General features: G+C 42.9%; 1 protein-coding gene across 5 annotated transcripts in view; it reads right to left on the reverse strand.

Annotated features, from left to right (window-relative positions):
- The window catches only part of LOC108442230 (vacuolar protein sorting-associated protein 13B), a 401,016-nt gene that overhangs the window by 53,309 nt on the left and 329,528 nt on the right, over positions 1 to 18,179 (reverse strand). For all 5 annotated transcript variants that reach the window (XM_037534077.1, XM_037534078.1, XM_037534074.1 and 2 more), the window contains 5 exons: positions 13,982 to 14,065; positions 9,289 to 9,464; positions 6,955 to 7,131; positions 5,403 to 5,613; positions 19 to 204 (listed from right to left, as the gene is read on the reverse strand). In XM_037534077.1, coding sequence (XP_037389974.1) covers positions 19 to 204; positions 5,403 to 5,613; positions 6,955 to 7,131; positions 9,289 to 9,464; positions 13,982 to 14,065 — 834 coding nt within the window. The remainder of the gene's footprint in view (positions 1 to 18; positions 205 to 5,402; positions 5,614 to 6,954; positions 7,132 to 9,288; positions 9,465 to 13,981; positions 14,066 to 18,179) is intronic.

Genomic DNA, 18,179 nt, shown 5'->3' on the forward strand with positions numbered 1-18,179 from the left:
TAACAGGCTACTATTCACCTTCTGCCTGGGTGGGGCTCCGAGGGTAATGGCAGCCTCCACGTATCCCTCCTCATCCAGGCTGAGTACCTCAACTCCAACCATCTCCCTCCAGCGTGGTGAGGTCAGTTCATGTAGCAGCTGGATGGCTGCTGACTTGTGCACTGTATTAGTGTGTGGCCAGTAGAGGCCAATCTGAAATGCCTCCTACAACATACAAGCAGATAAAAACCATTACACAAGTAGAAACATGTTTTTGAATTTTGTGATATCTAGCTGTGTGAATTTTACATTTACAGCATTTAGCAGACGCTCTTATCCAGAGCGACTTACAAGAAGTGCATTGTTTATCTAGAGAAAGTATCTTTGCTAGTTACCAATAGCATAGAGAAAAGACAGTCCTGAGCTCAGATACTGCTAGAAACAAAAAGTCACTGTAGATACTGAGAGACAAAGGAACAGAGTTTAACACAGAACTCTGTGCCATTCAATGCAATGCAATACAATAAAATACACTACAATAAACTACAATACACAGTGCAATACAATAAAATATAAGTGCAGCTTATAATTCAATGCTCATTTAAGTGCTGTGTAAAGAGATGTGTCTTCAGCCTGCGTTTGAAGACAGCAAGAGACTCTGCTGTACGGACGGCCAGTGGGAGTTCATTCCACCACTTGGGTGCCAGTATAGAGAACATTCTCTACGCTTGTCCCCCACGCGCCTTGAAGGATGGCGGGTCAAGCCAAGCTGTACTCGAAGCTCGAAGGGCTCGTGGTACAGTTCGAGATTTCACCATTGCCATCAAGTAGGTAGGGGCTGGTCCATTTTTGGCTTTGTAGGCAAGCATTAGGGTTTTAAATCTGATACGTGCAGCTACAGGAAGCCAGTGAAGGGAGCGCAGCATTTTGTCATCAAAAACATCACTGAGCTAATAAAATAATTTTCTCAAATATCTGACTACTCCATTAACTGGAATAAATCTGTAGTTCTGCCAATATGTGGCTCTGCCCTGACTGAAGTTTATCTATAGCAGTGATGGCTGACAATGGAACTGGGATACATGGTCTTTCAACTTACCACAGGTCGCTATAGTCACCTCCAGTTTGTCTTTTGTGGGTGTATTTGAGGCTGTTCTTGTTGTCACATGTAGGCAAGTACACAGTTCAGATTCCAATAAAAAATGTAATAGCCAAAGACTAAACTGCATATCACTGCTGTCGCAACAAAACATTGAATCTCCATTTTTGTTGTATTTCAGTTTTTGACATAGTTTGAAAATATCTGTTGCCATTAACATAGCGTGTAACTTTCATGATGAATGGACAAAAGATTCATGGTGGGGAAGGAGCCTGAGTTGGTGCGCGAGGTTGAGAGATACCAGCTAGATATAGTTGGGCTCACCTCAACGCACAGCTTGGGCTCTGGGGCCAATCTCCTTGAGAGGGGCTGGACTTTATTCTTTTCTGGAGTTGCCCATGGTGAGAGGCGGCAGGCAGTTGTGGGCTTTCTCATAGCCCCTCAACTCGGCGCCTGTTTGTTGGGGTTTTCTCTGGTGGACGAGAGGGTAGCTTCCATATGCCTTTGGGTTGGGGAACGGGTCCTGACTTTTGTCTGTGCTTATGCACCGAACAGCAGTTCAGAGTACCCAGCCTTCTTAGAGTCCTTGGGATGGGTGCTTGAAAGTGCTCCTCCTGGAGATTATTGTTCTACTGGGGGACTTCAACGCTCACGTGGGCAATGACAGTGAGACCTGGAGGGGTGTGATTGGGAGGAATGGCCTCTCTGATCTGAACCCGAGTGGTGTTCAGTTTTTGGACTTCTGTGCAAACCACAGTTTGTCCATCACAAACACCATGTTTGAACACAAGGATGTCCATAAGTGCACATGGCACCAGGACACCCTAGGCCGCAGTTCAATGATTTACTTTGTAGTCGTGTCATCGGAATTGCGGCCATGTGTTTTGGACACTCGGGTAAAGAGAGGAGCTGAGCTGTCAACTGATCATCACCTGGTGGTGAGTTGGATCAGGTGGTGGGGCAAGATGCTGGTCAGACTAGGCAAACCCAAACGTATAGTGAGGGTTTGCTGGGAACGTCTGGAGGAAGAACCTGTCAGATTGATCTTCAACTCACACCTCAGGCAGAACTTTGACCAGATATTGGGGGAGGTAAGGGACATTGACTCAGAATGGGCCATGTTCGACTCCTCCATTGTTGAAGCGGCTGACTGTAGCTGTGGCTGCAAGGTAGTTGGTGCCTGATGGGGCGGTAATCCTCGAACCCGGTGGTAGACACCCCAGGTGAGAGATGCCGTCAAGCTGAAGAAGGAGTCGTACCGGGCATGCTTGCGAGATAGAGGCAGCTGACAGGTATCGACAGGGCAAGTGATCTGCGGCTTCAGTCGTCGCCAAGGCAAAAACCCGGGTGTGGGAGGAGTTTGGTGAGGCCTTGAAAAGTGACTAAGTTGGCTCCAAAAAGATTCTTGCAAACCATCAGGCGACTCAGAATGGGAAAGCAGTGCGCCACTAGCACTGTATATAGTGGAGATGGTGTGCTGCTGACTTCGACTGAAGACGTCATTGGGCGGTGGAAGGAGTACTTTGAAGACCTTCTCAATCCCACCGACACGTTCTCCAGTGAGGAGGCAAAGTCTGGGGACACGGGAATAGGCTTGTCCATTACTGAAGCTGAAGTCGCTAAGGTAGTTAAAAAGCTCCTTGGTGGCAAGGCTCCATGGGTGGATGAGATCCGTTGAGAGTTCCTCAAGGCTCTGGATGTTGTGGGGCTGTCTTGTCTGACACGCCTTTGGGGTGGGACTGGGGTGGTGGTGCCACTTTTTAAAAAGTTCCAACTACTGACTCCATCAGGGCTGCCCTTTGTCACCAATTCTATTCATAATTTTTATGGATAGAATTTCTAGGCGCAATCAGGGGATGGAGGGTGTCCGGTTTGGTGACCTCAAGGTCACATCGCTGCTGTTTGTGGAGGATGTGGTCCTAGTCAGGACATCAGGCCGTGAACTTCAGCTTTCGCTGGATCGGACTGCAGCTGAGTGTGAAGCGGCCGGGATGAGAATCAGTACCTCCAAATCCGAGGCCATGGTTCTCAGGCGGAAAAGGGTGGAGAGCTCTCTCTGGGTCGGGGATAAGCTCTTGCCTCAAGTGGAGGAGTTTAAGTATCTCGGATCTTGTTCACGAGTGATGGTAAAAGGGAGCGGGAGATTGACAGGCGGATTGGTGCTGGGTCAGCAGTGATGCGGGCTCTTTTCCGGTCTGTTGTGGTAAAGAAAGAGCTGAGTCATAAGGCAAGGCTCTCGATTTACCGGTCGATCTACGCTCCCACCCTCACCTATGGTCATGAGCTTTGGGTAATGACCAAAAGAATGAGTTCACGAATACAAGCAGCCGAAATGAGTGTCTGGACTCTCCCTTAGAGATAGGGTGAAAAAGTTTGGTCCTCTAGGAGGGACTCTGAGTACAGCCACTGCTTCTCCACATTGAGAGGAGCCAGCTGAGGTTGTCCGGGCATCTGGTTAGGCAGGGAGGCGTCACAGGCAAGTCCACCCGCAGGAGACCCCGGGAAGACACGCTGGCGTGACTATATTGCCCAGCTGGCCTGGGAGCGCCTCAGAATCCCCCCCGGGGAGCTATTGGAAGTGGCTGGGCATTGCTTAGGATGCTGCCCCCGCGACCCTACCCCGGAAAAGCGGAAGATGATGGATAGATGGATGAACAAAAAAAAAAACAGCCCAAAATGACTTGGAAAAACTATGTTTCTATGTATGTATGTTTTTTCCTTTGCCTGTAGAGTTATCATTAAGACATATGAGGTTTGGTTCTGACAACAGCGATATGTATCACTGTTTTCTTTAAAATATGTTGTTACTAATTATGTATGTATTCATAAGAAATAGCTTGTTGGCATGTTAGCTAACCTATGGTGCAGTCAAAAAAAGGATTTGTTGCTTCCTTCATTTTTTTATTTATAATTGCATATTCCTCACAGTGAATGCTTTTAAATCTTTCTTAAATCTTTAATATTAGACAAAAATAATTGCCCTGCAATGGACTGGCATCCTGTTCAGGGTTTTTCCTGTCTTCGTTCCAATGACCCCTGTGATAGGTTCCAGTTCCCAGAAGGATAAGCGGCTTAGACAGATTTAAATTATTATTTCATTTATCTACAGAGTAAAGTTATTTTTTGTTACTCAAGCAAAACAAATGAACCAAACTAAATTTAAAATGACATTACCAATTAACACAGCCAGGCCTGAAGGCATCCAGCTGTGCTGTATGTAAATCTCACTTCTGAAGGTTACCATGAGAGTGACACAGAGGTTTTACAAGCTCACTTGATCATTATTAAAAAAATATCCAAAAGATGAGAAACCATTTGAATTTTTCTAGGACACTGCCAAACCACATTGAACGTCATTATCTATATATTGAGAACACTGATGAATCGTTCCAGTAGTGGCCAGCCTGCCAAAGGTCCCCAAGGACACAAAGGCAAATCACCTAGGAAGGCAGGAGAGTGTCTGCTGATCTGTCCATAGCTAAAGTCAAAACACAAATCAGGTTATGCAGCACTCCAATGATCCGAAACACAAAAGCAAATACACATCTTAGTAGATGAAAGTTAATGTTACAAAGCTAACACCGCAAAATGGATGCTTTCAATGGCCTTGTCATAGTCCAGACTTTAACCCAACAGAGATGCTGTTGGCTGATGCTGATGGGCGTCAAACAAGAAAAACCAATAAACGTAAATTAAAGCAGTTCTACAAACAAGAACGGGCTCAAATTCCTAATTAACAAAAAGGTCTGTGAAAAGATGATATAAAATCATGAAAATGATGCTTGCAGTTATTGCTGCAAAGATCATGAAACAAGTTACTAGTTTTAAGAGAGTAATTACTTTTTCATAGGTGATCCATATGTGATATCTTTACTCCTTGAAATCATAGATTTAATTATAATCATAAAAATGTTTTGTTTTGATGTGGTTCTGTTTGTCTAATACTACATTTTCTAAAAGCATTCACTGTGACAAATATGAAGTAGTAGAGACACTCAGGAAGGGGACAACTACTTTTTCACAGACCCAGTCATTTAGATGTCACTTTTTTATATCATAGTTCACTTATGCAAAGCTGAAAACAAACAAACAAAAAAAGTCTGTTTGGCGCTTGTTGCCCTGTTGCTAAATTGTAGTTACAAGTCACATACTCCCACAGAAAATGACTGGTTGCTTATCACTCTGTTTGCTTATTTAGAGTCAGGGTTAGTCATCAACCCGCACATTCACTAGAAGGTCACATTTAAAAAAAAAAATTATTATGACAGCTTATAGCAGATACCACGGAATTTGAATATTTTATTTGAAAGTTGCAGAGTTGTACCTTAAAGTTGGGGGGGATGATAGTCTTGCCAGCAGGGATCTGCAAAATGATGCTCTCTGCCTCAAACAGCCAGAGGTCCCAGTTGGAGTTATTGGAGAGGAGAGCCCACGGTAACAACTCCACCAGCAGAGTGCTCAAACCTGTCCGCCACGCACAGAGACGCACCTGCATGGGACTATCCCACTGAGCTACTGATGACTCAATGTCCAACCTGCACACAGCAAATGTTTGCAGTAACATAGGAGTGGTTTTGTCTTCAGAATATTTGCTAGTTCCTGGAATGCATGTTTAGGAAAAACTAGAAGATGAACAGATCCAGTATCTTGCTGAACAGTCAGCAGTAAACACTGTGTTAAAAAAATTCTTAATCAAATAGTTCCAAATATGCAGCTGTGATATTGTGACACTACAATTCTAATTATTTATTTATTTTTTTGTGAATCGATCACTTTGAATTCAATTAACTTTTTAATCTGTATTGCAATTCATTAAACAACACTTACAGTTTTACACTCTTTAAAAGGACTGTACATTTTGCTAACTTTGTGCAGTGTATGTGTATTAATGGACACTTTGTGCACTGGTGTGCAGTCATGTTGGAACAGGAAGGGGCCAATCCCAAACTGTTCCCACAAAGTTGGGAGCATGAAATTGTCCAAAATCTCTTGGTCTGCTGAAGCATTAAGGGTTCCTTTCACTGGAATTAAGGGGCTGAGCCCAACTCCTGGAAAACAACCCCACACCATAACACCCCTCCACCAAACTTTACACTTGGCACAATGCAGTCAGACCAGTACTGTTCTCCTGACAACCACCAAACCGAGATTCATCCATCAGATTGCCGGATGGAGAAGTGAAATTCGTTACTCCAGAGAACAAGTCCGTACTGCTCTAGAGTCCAGTGGCGGCTTGCTTTACACCACTGCATTCCATGCTTTGCATTGCACTTGGTGATGTAAGGCTTGGATGCAGTTGCTCGGCCATGGAAAACCATTCAGTGAAGCTTTCTACCGTGTTCTTGAGCTAATCTGAAGGCCACATGAAGTTTGGAGGTCTGTAGCGATTGACTCTGGAAGTTGGCAACCTTTGTGCAGTTTGTGCCTCAGCATCCAGTGACACAGCTCTGTCATTTTACGTGGTCTACCACTTTGTGGCTGAGTTGCTGTCATCCCCAATTGCTTCAACTTTATTATAATACCACTGACAGTTGACTGTGGAATATTTAGTAGCGAGGAAATGTCATGACTGGACTTGTTGCACACGTGGTATCCTATGACGGTACCATGCTAGAATTTACTGAGCTCCTGAGAGTGACCCATTCTTTCACAAAGGTTTGTAGAAGCAGTCTGTTTGCCTAGGTGCTTGGTTTTATACACCTGTGGCCATGGAAGGGTTTGGAACACCTGAATTCCATGATTTGGATGGGTGACTGAATACTTTTGGCAATACATACTTTCGACAATACACACACACACACACACAGCACATTTATCACACACATATAGCTGAAACAAATTTTTTTACCAGACACATACAGTTTGTATGTGTGTACCTGTCTGTGTCCTTGTAGGTGTAGGGCCAGGGTAGTTGGCTGGAATTCTTTGGACCGTAGAAGTGTTCTAGGATGCTGCTATGGTTCTGCCTCTCCTCTTGATTAGCCTTATTGACAATCTGTCTGATCAGAGCTGAGGAGATTGGCACTGCACACTGGGATGCGTCTCCCTCTTCACTACACACACAAACACATGATGAATTTTCATATGTCTTGGGTAATGTAATTTTGGGGGGGGGGGGGTAAGGAAACAGATTTTTCAAATTCAGAGTATAGCCTGAAATGTTCCCAAAGTCATTCATAATTTCAAACAAATGTTGTAAAGACTAAATCTGCTTGCTTATTGTCAACAGAATATCAACATATAGCAAAATACTTTTATACTTCCAAATCCCAAAAGCTTTATTAAACTGCTTGATTAACTGCCACTGTACTGATTTCATGGGGAAGGCTGCAGTGTTGACTTAATGTGTATGCACATACTGAAAAACTAGAATATAGTGTTTTCATCCATTTAACAAAATGCTCCCCAAAGCCCATTTTATTCAAAGTGTAAAAAAAAACCTATTCAATTCAGAAGGCTTTTTCTGCATCTAATGTGATGTTCATTAAAGGTCAGAAGATTTAAAATAAGCTCCACTGAATCTTATCTATATTTTCAAAACATTAAAATATTATAAATTAACTGTCTAACATTTTCTGCAGTGTATCTTCCTTTTATAAAGCCTTTCTGATCTGGGTAAATACGTCCTCCAATTACATGGCTTAATCTTAAGATTAAGAATTTTACTGAGAATTTTACAGTAGGTTGGAATTAAAGAAATTGGTTAAGGTTTTGCATTCCATATGATCTTTGTTTGGCTTTGGGGTTAGGGTATTAAAGCCTCTTGCATGCTTAGGGTATCAAAGCTTCTTCCATGCAATTTGTCTTTAATATTTAACTTATCAAATTTTGAGGAGAACCACTTTGGTCCAGGTGTAGTATTTTTGTTTTCGGAAAGGTTAATATGTTTTTTTAATCAACTGATATAGCTGCATCATGCATAAACTTATCTTTATTATCTAATTTGTTCAGTTTTGAAAAAAACAACTGAGGTCAGTGTAAATTGGCTGAAGGAGAATTATATTTTTTTTTATTTACATTTTAGTAATTTACTACTAGTAAATTACTATAAATGTAATATATTTACTACTAGTAAATTACTAGTAGTAAATTAATCAAATTTACTACTAGTGCTTACTAATTATTAATCCATTGGCTGTTTTTATCTGTCGATTTCACCGTTTCTGCATGTTTTCTTCAGTTGCTGGACTGGTGACTGTGTTCGAGCCTTTGTTCTCCCTTTTTAACAGTTGGTGAATCAGAGTAAAGATAGTGTGTTTTCTTTGCTCCTCAGGCAAGGGAAGATGGGAAGATGCTTAATCTGGGAAGATGCTTATGGGATTTTTGTGATGTCTCTTCCCTGGTGTTCTAGACAATTCTAGTATGATTTGTCTGTCTGTGCATCCCAGGAAAAACAGAATAATGGGTCAATTTTGACCCTGGACTTTCTGACCAATCTGGTGTGCATGTTCAATTCCCAGAAATCGGTGAGACTTGACTTTCACACAACCAAAAAGGTGCAGCAACAAGTGTCTGGAAAATTCCTCCCATCCCCCTTTTCCCCCCTTCTGGCAATCATCCTGACATTTTTTCATGTGGAGTAGTTTTCCAGGTACTACACCCTGTCATTTGTGGGTTGCAGCTGGTTTGTCATTTTTGTCATTTGATTCAATGTCTCCATGTTTTTTTTGCTCTCGGTCCTCAAGTCCAAATACTCTGTTCAGCAGCCGATATGCATTTGTCCATAGCACTGTCATTTTTCACTAAACATTTTTGGGGATTCTAACAGTGCTTTTGGTGTGTCCATAAGCTCAATGAGGATACATTGAGCATCTGCCGAGCTAGGTTTAGGTCTTTTAATGCCACCTGACTTTCTCCTCAAAATTTCCTTTGAACAGGCTCGGAAATAGTTTAGACATTTTCTTATGTTAAATTTGAGTAGAGACAAGTACATTTTTATGGACATCTTCAGAACCACTGAAACTCATGTCTTAGTCTGATTTTTTTGTGTGTTTTGGGGGGTATGTATGGTGTATAATCTGATAAGTGTGTCAGTGTATAAGTAATATCTCCTCTGAATAGTTGCCACTTTCTCAAAACCTGAATGTTAGGTTTGCACTCACTGGCTTTGAGTGACTTCAGCAAGATGGTATGTAAGGGGATCTGAAGGAAGGCAAAATGTGTTGAATGATGTGAGTGGGTAAGTGATAAGTGGTGTACGTGTAAGGTACCTGGCTTGGAAAGTGAGGTGGTGTGTGATGTCCGGTTTAACATTGAGCAATGCTTGCTCCTGTCCCTGGCCGGGGATGAGCTGGCTCTCCCTTTGTCCCAAACTTCGCTTCTCCACATGTACTAATACGGCCTCGGGCAGATGACTCCGCATTACAAAGAGTGGACTGAACACCATCTGGAGATAGGTACAAATATGATTAGACATACATATAGTGCTTGCTAGCATTATTGGTATATATTGGTATATAAATATATATTTATGGTATATATTTGCTGTTTATCAGTTTGACTGTATGAGAGATTAAAATGATACCAAACTAACTTTTCAGTCAGGTTAACTAGGTTATTACATTATTTTTTCCAAAAACACATAAAGGGATCCAAGAGCATTCCTCCAGAAATCTTTGTAGTTCCCTACACTTCTGATTTTAATTAGGTTTACATTACATTACTGGACTGGGCCAAGAACACTGACGCCCTCTACAGGAAAGGCCAAAGTCATCTCTATTTTCTGAGGCGCCTGAGGTCCTTTAACATCTGCCGGACTATGCTAAGGATCTTCTGTGAGTCTGTGGTGGCGAGTGCTATCCTCTATGCTGTTGCATGCTGGGGAAGCAGGCTGAGGGTGGCAGATGCCATCAGACTCAACAAATGGATCCGCAAGGCTTGTGATGTTGTGGGTGTGGAGCTAGACTCGCTGAAGGCAATGTCGGAGAGGAGGATGCCGTCTAAACTGCAGGCCATTATGGACAATGGCTCCCACCCACTCTACGACACGGTGATGAGACACAAGAGCTCATTCAGCTCAAGACTCATTCTACCAAAATGCACCAAGGGCGCCACAGGAAGTCATTCTTACCTGTGGCCATCAAACTCTGTAACTCCTCCCTCAGTGTGTGATTCACAAAACTCAATACGAAACTGTTTATATGTGCAATAATAACAATTGTGTGTGCAATAACTCAGAGGGACACTAACTTAACTTAAATAATTTAAATAATTGTAACTGCTTTATACCTGATGTTTCACCGCCACCTTACTATATTCATAAGTACTTAAATCTGGTGTACATACTGTAAATTCTCTATATTGTCTTAAATTATTAGTAAAGTGTTTATTTTTACATAAATGGCTGCAACTGTAACAACTGCAATTTCCCCCTGGGATCAATAAAGGAATCTGAATCTGAATAAGGGGATTATGGCAAAAGTTAAGGAGGTAAGTAACAGATCAGAAATTCCCAACTTTCTAACTCATAGTTGACTCCACCAACCACAAAAGCTTCTGTGGCCCAAGATCATTTAAAATGCAAACAAATATAATACAGTAATCAATGTAGCCTGTTCAATTTGTTGGATTTTATAATGCAACATAAAAACTAAAATTAAGCTAATTTTCTAACTCTCCTCATTCACAGATGTTACAAAGACCAAGTGCTGCTCAGTTCATGAAGTCTAGATCTTCAAATCTAGGCTGAAAACTCACCTGGTCAGTTTAGCTTATGGTAGTTAATTGTTCTCCCCCTTAGATAAAGGCGGCAGATCTAGGGGTCCATGGACACAGGGAATTATAGTAAACTGAGATGCTGGTGCTGTCGTCCCGCCGCTCGCACGCGGTCACACAGGTTTGTGGACGGTGGAGCAGAGGGATGCCAAACTGTTTCAGAGTGTTCCAGTGTCTGTGTGTCCCTGTGGTTCTCTCCTTTTAGTTAAGCTGTTATTGTCAGATCTGCCAGAGTCATTAGCCACACTCTGGAAATGTTCACATTCCCTGTTTTACACTCACCCAAACAGAACAAAACTAATTCCATTTCTCTTCCTTTTTCCAATTAAACGACCGCCCACCTGTCTGTCCAGACACTGATGGACGACTGACTGTAGAGCTCTCCTGCTACCCGCCTTAGACCAGCTGCCCATGCCCCAGCTACCGCCACGTGCCTTGGACTAGCTGCCCACCCTACACTGACGTTTTCATGGACTCCTAGCTTTACTACTACTAATACTACTATTAATATTAGTAGTATAATAACTTTATAGGTAGCTTGACCAGAGGAGGATAGGTCCCCCCTTGTGAGCCTTGGTTCCTCCCCAAGGTTTCTTCCTCAGCTCTGAGGGAGTTTTTCCTTGCCACTGTCGCCCCTGGCTTGCTCACCTGGGGGGTTTTACATTCATGCTAAAAGTCTTTACTGGAATACTGTTGAATAAGCTGCTTGACACAACATCAGTTGTAAGTGACTTCACTTGACTTGACTAGATGTATATCTGACATGTTTAGACCTCTTAGTATTCAGCACTGTCTTTACTGAATGTGATTTATTTATGCAGATACAAAATACAATTCTTCCAATAGACAACTGTAGTCATGCGACATTCTGCAGTCCATGTTATGCTCATATTAGGAACTCTGGTCCTAAGGTTGATTTCTCTATGGCCAGAATGAACAGACATTTCAATAAAATTAAATAAAAATGTTTAGAATCCAATATATTTTGTCCAGTGTACATTTTTCACCCAAATATTACTGCATCCCCTGACCTATAGTGTTCTGTTGAGTTGTGCTACCTTAATTTATATGTCCCATAGTGTGAAACAGAAAAAGTAATAATTATATATAATAATATTAATAATAATACTACAAGCAGAAGCAGAGCAACCTGCTTATATCAAGCCTTTTAATGCTCCATGAAGCTTAAGCCAGCATCAGTGGGGTCAGAACTGATCTTTAATGGGGTCTGGTCTGTGCCAACTGATTTACGTTTAAGGCAGGCATTGAGCCCCACTAGTTTTACTCATGAGGAAATCTGGAAATACCAAAATAATTAGTTTACATATGCTGTCAAAATGAAAGTATCAATTTTTATTAATACACAGACATTATTTTACAACCCCAATTCCAATGAAGTTGGGACATTGGGTAAAACAAATAAAAACAGAATACAATGATTTGCAAATCCTTTTCAACCTGTATTCAGTTGAATACACTACAAAGACAAGATATTTATTGTTCAAACGGATAAGCCTTATTGTTTTTTGCAAATATTCATTCATTTTGAATTTGATGCCTGTAACACGTTCCAAAGAAGTTGGGACAGGGGCATGTTTACCACTGTGTTACATCACCTTTCCTTTTAACAACACTCAATAAGCATTTGGGAACTGAAGACACTAAATGTTGAAGCTCTGTAGGTCGAATTCTTTCCCATTCTTACTTGATGTACAACTTCAGTTGCTCAACAGTCTGGGGTCTCTGTTGTCGTATTTTGTGCTTAATAATGTGCCACACATTCTCAATGGGAGACAGGTCTGGACTGCAGGCAGGCCAGTCTAGTACCTTTTACTATGAAGCCACGCTGTTGTAACACACGCAGAATGTGGCTTGGCATTGGCTTGCTGAAATAAGCAGGGACGTCCCTGAAAAAGACGTTACTTGGATGGCAGCATATGTTGCTCCAAAACCTGTATGCACCTTTCATCATTAATGCCTTCACAGATGTGCAAGTTACCTATGCCATGGGCACTAACACACCCCCATACCATCAGAGATGCTGGCTTTTGAACTTTGTGCTGATGACAATCCGAACAGTCCTTTTCCTCTTTGGCCTGGAGGACATGATGTCCATGACTTCCAAAAACAATTTGAAATGTGGACTCGCCAGACCACAGAATACTTTTCCACTTTGCGTCAGTCCATCTCAGATGAGCTCGGGCCCAGAGAAGCCGGCAGTGTTTCTGGATGTTGTTGATATATGGCTTTTGCTTTGCATGGCAGAGTTTTAACTTGCGCTTGTAGATGGAGTGACGAACTGTGTTCACTGACAATGGTTTTCTGAAGTGTTCCTGAGGCCATGTGGTAATATCCGTTACAGAATGATGACAGTTTTAAACGCAGTACCGCCTGAGGGATCGAAGGTCACGGGCATTCAATGTTGGGTTTCTGCCTTGCCTCTTACTTTCAGAGATTTCTACATCTCTTTTGATGATATTATGGACTGTAGATGATGAAATCCCTAAATTCCTTGCAACTGCACGTTGAGAAACGTTATTAAACTGTTGGACTATTTGCTCACGCAGTTGTTCACAAAGTGGTGAACCTCGCCCCATCCTTGCTTGTGAATGACTGAGCCTTTCAGGGATGCTCCCTTTATACCCAATCATGACACTCACCTGTTCCTAATTATCCTGTTCACCTGTGGAATGTTCCAAACAGGTGTTTTTTTGAGCATTCCTCAACTTTCCCAGTGTTTTGTTGCCCCTGTCCCAACATCTTTGGAACGTGTTAAAGGCATCAAATTCAAAATGAGTGAATATTTGCCCAAGAAAAAACAACAACAAAAAAAAAAAACCAAAGTTTGTGCGTTTGAACATTAAATATCTTGTCTTTGTAGTGTATTCAATTGAATACAGGGTGAAAAGGATTTGCAAATCATCGTATTCTGCTTTTATTTATGTTTTACACACTGTCCCAACTTCATTGGAATTGGGGTTGTAGTTCATTCAACTTTTCAACTTCAAGCCTGCTAATTTAGCCGACTTAGTTTGTGATTTGAGTGTGATCTGGCACCAAAAATTCACAGTTCTGTAATTTTACATAGAAATTCACAGTCGAGAACAATGTGCATGTGTGCACGCATACACAGACAACTACATACTGTTCACAGAGTCAGTGTACAGTTGTATATACAAATGTACTCACCAATCTCTGTTGCATATGAGAACTGGGTTCCAAAGTTATTATACTGCACCAGACACACACCACAGAGTCAGCAGATGATGGAATCTGCAGGGGAAAACCATAAAATATCAGTAAAAAGATTCTGCTTTATGCACACTAAACAATGGAAATGGAAAAAATTCAAACAAGAAGCTGGTAAATGTAAGTAAGTCCATTCATCTCCATATTATCAATGCTGATCTTAAATCTCTCTTTTCCTTTCCGTTATCTGCATTGCTGTGTAACCAGCAGTCTGTGCATCAGTCTTCAGTGCTAAAGGTTGGTGAATTAGCAGTTATGCGTTAACTCCAGTGTTTAAGACCATTTATAGTGAAAACTGTGTTAGAACTGTGTGTAATTTTTTACAGCAAAGGAGGATTTTAGTGTTGACTTCATGCGCCTTAAGCCAAACCGAACTGTTTATAATAAAGGATGGTTTGGCTGTAGAAACAGCAACTATGGATCATAATCTCAGAGCTATGCTAGGTAGACTGCAGCTACTACAGACACCGAAGTGGCAGAGCAGAGTGCAGCGGACAAAGGGCAAGAGGAAGCACAAGAGGGGCAAATAGGGGCAAAAGCCCAATGCTAACAGATCGCCGATTCCATCACTGTTCCTAGCCAATGTCCGCTCCCTGGACAAGTTGGACCTTCTGCAACCGAGGATAAGTGTTTCCGGAGAGATGAGGAACTGTTCTATACTTTGCCTTATGGAAACGTGGCTAAACAACAGCATGCCGGACTCAGCCTTCCAGACTGCTGGCCGGCTTCTCTTCCGTGTGTACTGCAACCAGCTACTGGTGAAAGCCCGCCGGGGCGGCTTATGTGTGTATGTAAACAAAGTTTGGTGCACAAACTGTGTCATGATTAACAGCTACTGCTCCGAGGCAACATAATACGTAACTGTAAAGTGTTGGCTGCATTATTTAATTCGTCAGCTCACGGCGGTGTTCGTCGTTACGGTTTACATCCCGCCTGGTGCTAAAGCTAATGACGCGCTGAAGGAGCTACATGATCACATCAGCTCACTTCAGAACAAGCACCCAGAGTCATTTGGTGGCTGGGGATTTTAACCACGTAGATCTGACAAACACTCTGCCGAAGTTTTATCAGCATGTCACCATACCAACACGAGGAAATAACACACTGGACCGTGTGTATACAAACATAAGTGATGTATACAGAGCCGTGCCCTGCCTCCACCTTGGCCTCTCCGATCACATCTCAATCATGCTGGTCCCTGCCTATCATCCCCCAATGAGACGCTCCAGACCCACACAGAAGATCACTACTGTGTGGCCCAGTGATGGTGACTGTGCTGCAGGACTGCTTCGAGTGCACAGACTGGCAGGTGTTCAGGGATGCTGCTGTGCATGAAGGGGAGCTGGATCTAGAGGATTATACATCTGCTGTCCTCGGATACATCAGCAAGTGTATTGAGGATGTCAGCACCACCAGGACTGTGACGTGCTACCCGAACCAGAAACCCTGGCTAAATGCAGAGGTGCGTTCTCTGCTGAAAGTCAGGGATGCTGCCTTCAGGTCTGGCGATTCACAGAAACTCAGGAGAGCTAGACGTGAGCTGACGGCAGGCGTAAAGAGTGCCAAAGCTGCATACGTTCAGAAGATCCAGGGTCATTTTTCTTCCCAGGATCCATGGAGCATGAGGAAGGGCATCAAGTGCCTCACAGACTACAACACCAGAGATGCACAGTGCACTAGGGACCCCTCACTGCCAGATGCTCTCAATAAGGACTATGCCTGCTTTGAGGACCCAAACACACCCCCCAGCACCAGACTCAATCCACCACCCGGAGAACAGCCCCTCAGTGTGACCCAAACTGAGCTGAGGAGGGTCCTTAAGAAGATTAATCCCCACAAAACTGCTGGCCCAGATAACATTCCGGGGCGTGTGCTGAAGTGCTGTGCAGACCAACTCTCCAAGGTGCTGACAGACATCTTCAACTCCTCTTTAATCCAGGCAGTTGTCCCCACCTGCCTGAAGACCGCCACTGTCATCCCAGTCCCTAAGAGCTCCACAGAGACAGGACTGAATGACTATCGGCCAGTAGCCCTCACCCCGACAGTCACAAAGTGCTCTGAAAGACTGGTTATGACCCACATCAAAGCCAACATTGACATCACTGGGGATGCCATCTCCTCTGTGGTCCACACTGCTCTCACCCACCTGGAGACTAAGGACTCTTACGTCCATATGCTCTTTGTGGATTTCACATCTGCCTTTAACACCATGATTCCCCAGATCCTGACTTACAAACTCCATACACTTGGACTGAGCACCTCTCTTTGTAACTGGGTCCTGACTTGCTGACTAACAGGCCGCAGTCTGTGAGGATCCACAACATCTCCTCCTCCACCATCATCCTCAGCACCGGCGCCCCTCAGGGCTGTGTGCTGAGCACCCTCCTGTTTACACTGCTCACATATGACTGCTCAGCTATCCATCCAGGCTGTCGTATTGTAAAGTTTGCAGACGATACGGCAGTGGTTGGATGCATCACAAATAGTGATGAGTCTGGCTATAGGCAGGAGGTGGAACACCTGGAGAGTTGGTGCAGTGAGAACAATCTCTGCATCAATGTGAAGAAAACAAAGGAGATGATTGTGGATTTCAGAAGGGGCAACACCAACCCTCCTCTCCCCTACACATCGGATGATCTGCAGTGGAAGTGGTCTCTAGCTATAGGTATTTTGGTGTACGCCTAAGCAACAATCTTACCTGGAGTAATAACACTTGCAACCTGATCAGGAAGGCACATCAGCGCCTCTATTTCCTCAGACGGTTGAGGCGTGCGGGACTCAGGAGCTCAGTCCTCACCTCATTTTACATATGTGTGGTGGAGAGCATTCTGTGCTCCAGCATCACCGTGTGGCACAGAAGCTGCTCTGCAGTAGAAAGGAAAGCTCTGCAGAGGATGGTGAAGGCTGCACAGAGGACTGCTGGAGTCAGCCTTCCCACCACCACAGACATTTCCACCTCCAGATGCAGGAAAAGGGCCACTGGCATCATGAAGGACTCCACTCATCCAGCACACACACTTTTTGTCCCGCTCCCCTCAGGTAGGAGGTTGTAGAGCATTAAGAGTAAAACAACCAGACTGAGAAACAGCTTCTTCCCTGAAGCCATAAGACTCTTAAATTCCGATTAGACATCACTGCAATGGCACTTCATGTCCACCTATTTATCTCTGCTGCTGTACTGAATCAGTGCCTCCACTATATCACCCCTACACGTCACTTTATACATACCAATATTAAGGTGTACACCTTCTACCTCGTACTCATGCTGCTGTCATTTGCACCTTACTATTTATTGTTACTTTTGGGAGTTAACTGGGACCTTGAGTACACTATTTCATTCCACCTCATGTACCACATGTGATGCAAATGACAATAAAGCCTTATCTTATTTAAATGCAGTGTCTTATTCACACTTTCAGTTGGGGTTGTTTGGTGTGTCAGGTGGAGATTCATTAATGTTCTGACAATCGCGCTTTGAAAGTACCTAAAAAGTGGCACCCTACTTTTCAAAAAGCAGCTAAAAAGTAGCCTCTACTTTTTCTGGAAAATTAGCTATATTAAAGCTAGCTACAAATTTTGGGAAAGTAGCTACAAAGTAGCTAACTACTCATTTTTCAATAGCTATGGATGTGTGGAGGATTCTGAAGTGGAAGAAGTTAAACCAGTTATTTTTTCATCTTGGAAGGAACAACAGTTATCAAACTAGGAGTGTCTTTTAGTCCCAGTATTCAACTAGGTTCCCTGCTAATAAGAGAAAAAGTTGTCATTGGTATTGCAACTATATTATGAAGATCTTCAGTCACTGTAGTAAGTCCCTTAGCTTTTTCCCTTAGAGAAACATCTGAGGGATTTTACGTAATACCCTTATCAAACTCCCTTGGGTAAAATTAAGTAAGTAAATTAAGTAAATTTTATTTATATAGCACATTTAAACCAAAGTGCTTCACAATAAAAAAAACAACAACAGAGGATTCCCACCTTCCGAACACCACTACAATACAATGTACAGACCTGTTCACACAATGTTCACACAACAATGTACAGACCTCAGTCCACAGATCAACGACTGCTAAACGCTAACTGATAAAAATGTGTTTTAAGCTTTACTTTAAAACCAGTCACAGATGATGTATGCCTG

This window comes from Pygocentrus nattereri, chromosome 24, assembly GCF_015220715.1.
Source record: "Pygocentrus nattereri isolate fPygNat1 chromosome 24, fPygNat1.pri, whole genome shotgun sequence".
Taxonomy (NCBI): domain Eukaryota; kingdom Metazoa; phylum Chordata; class Actinopteri; order Characiformes; family Serrasalmidae; genus Pygocentrus; species Pygocentrus nattereri.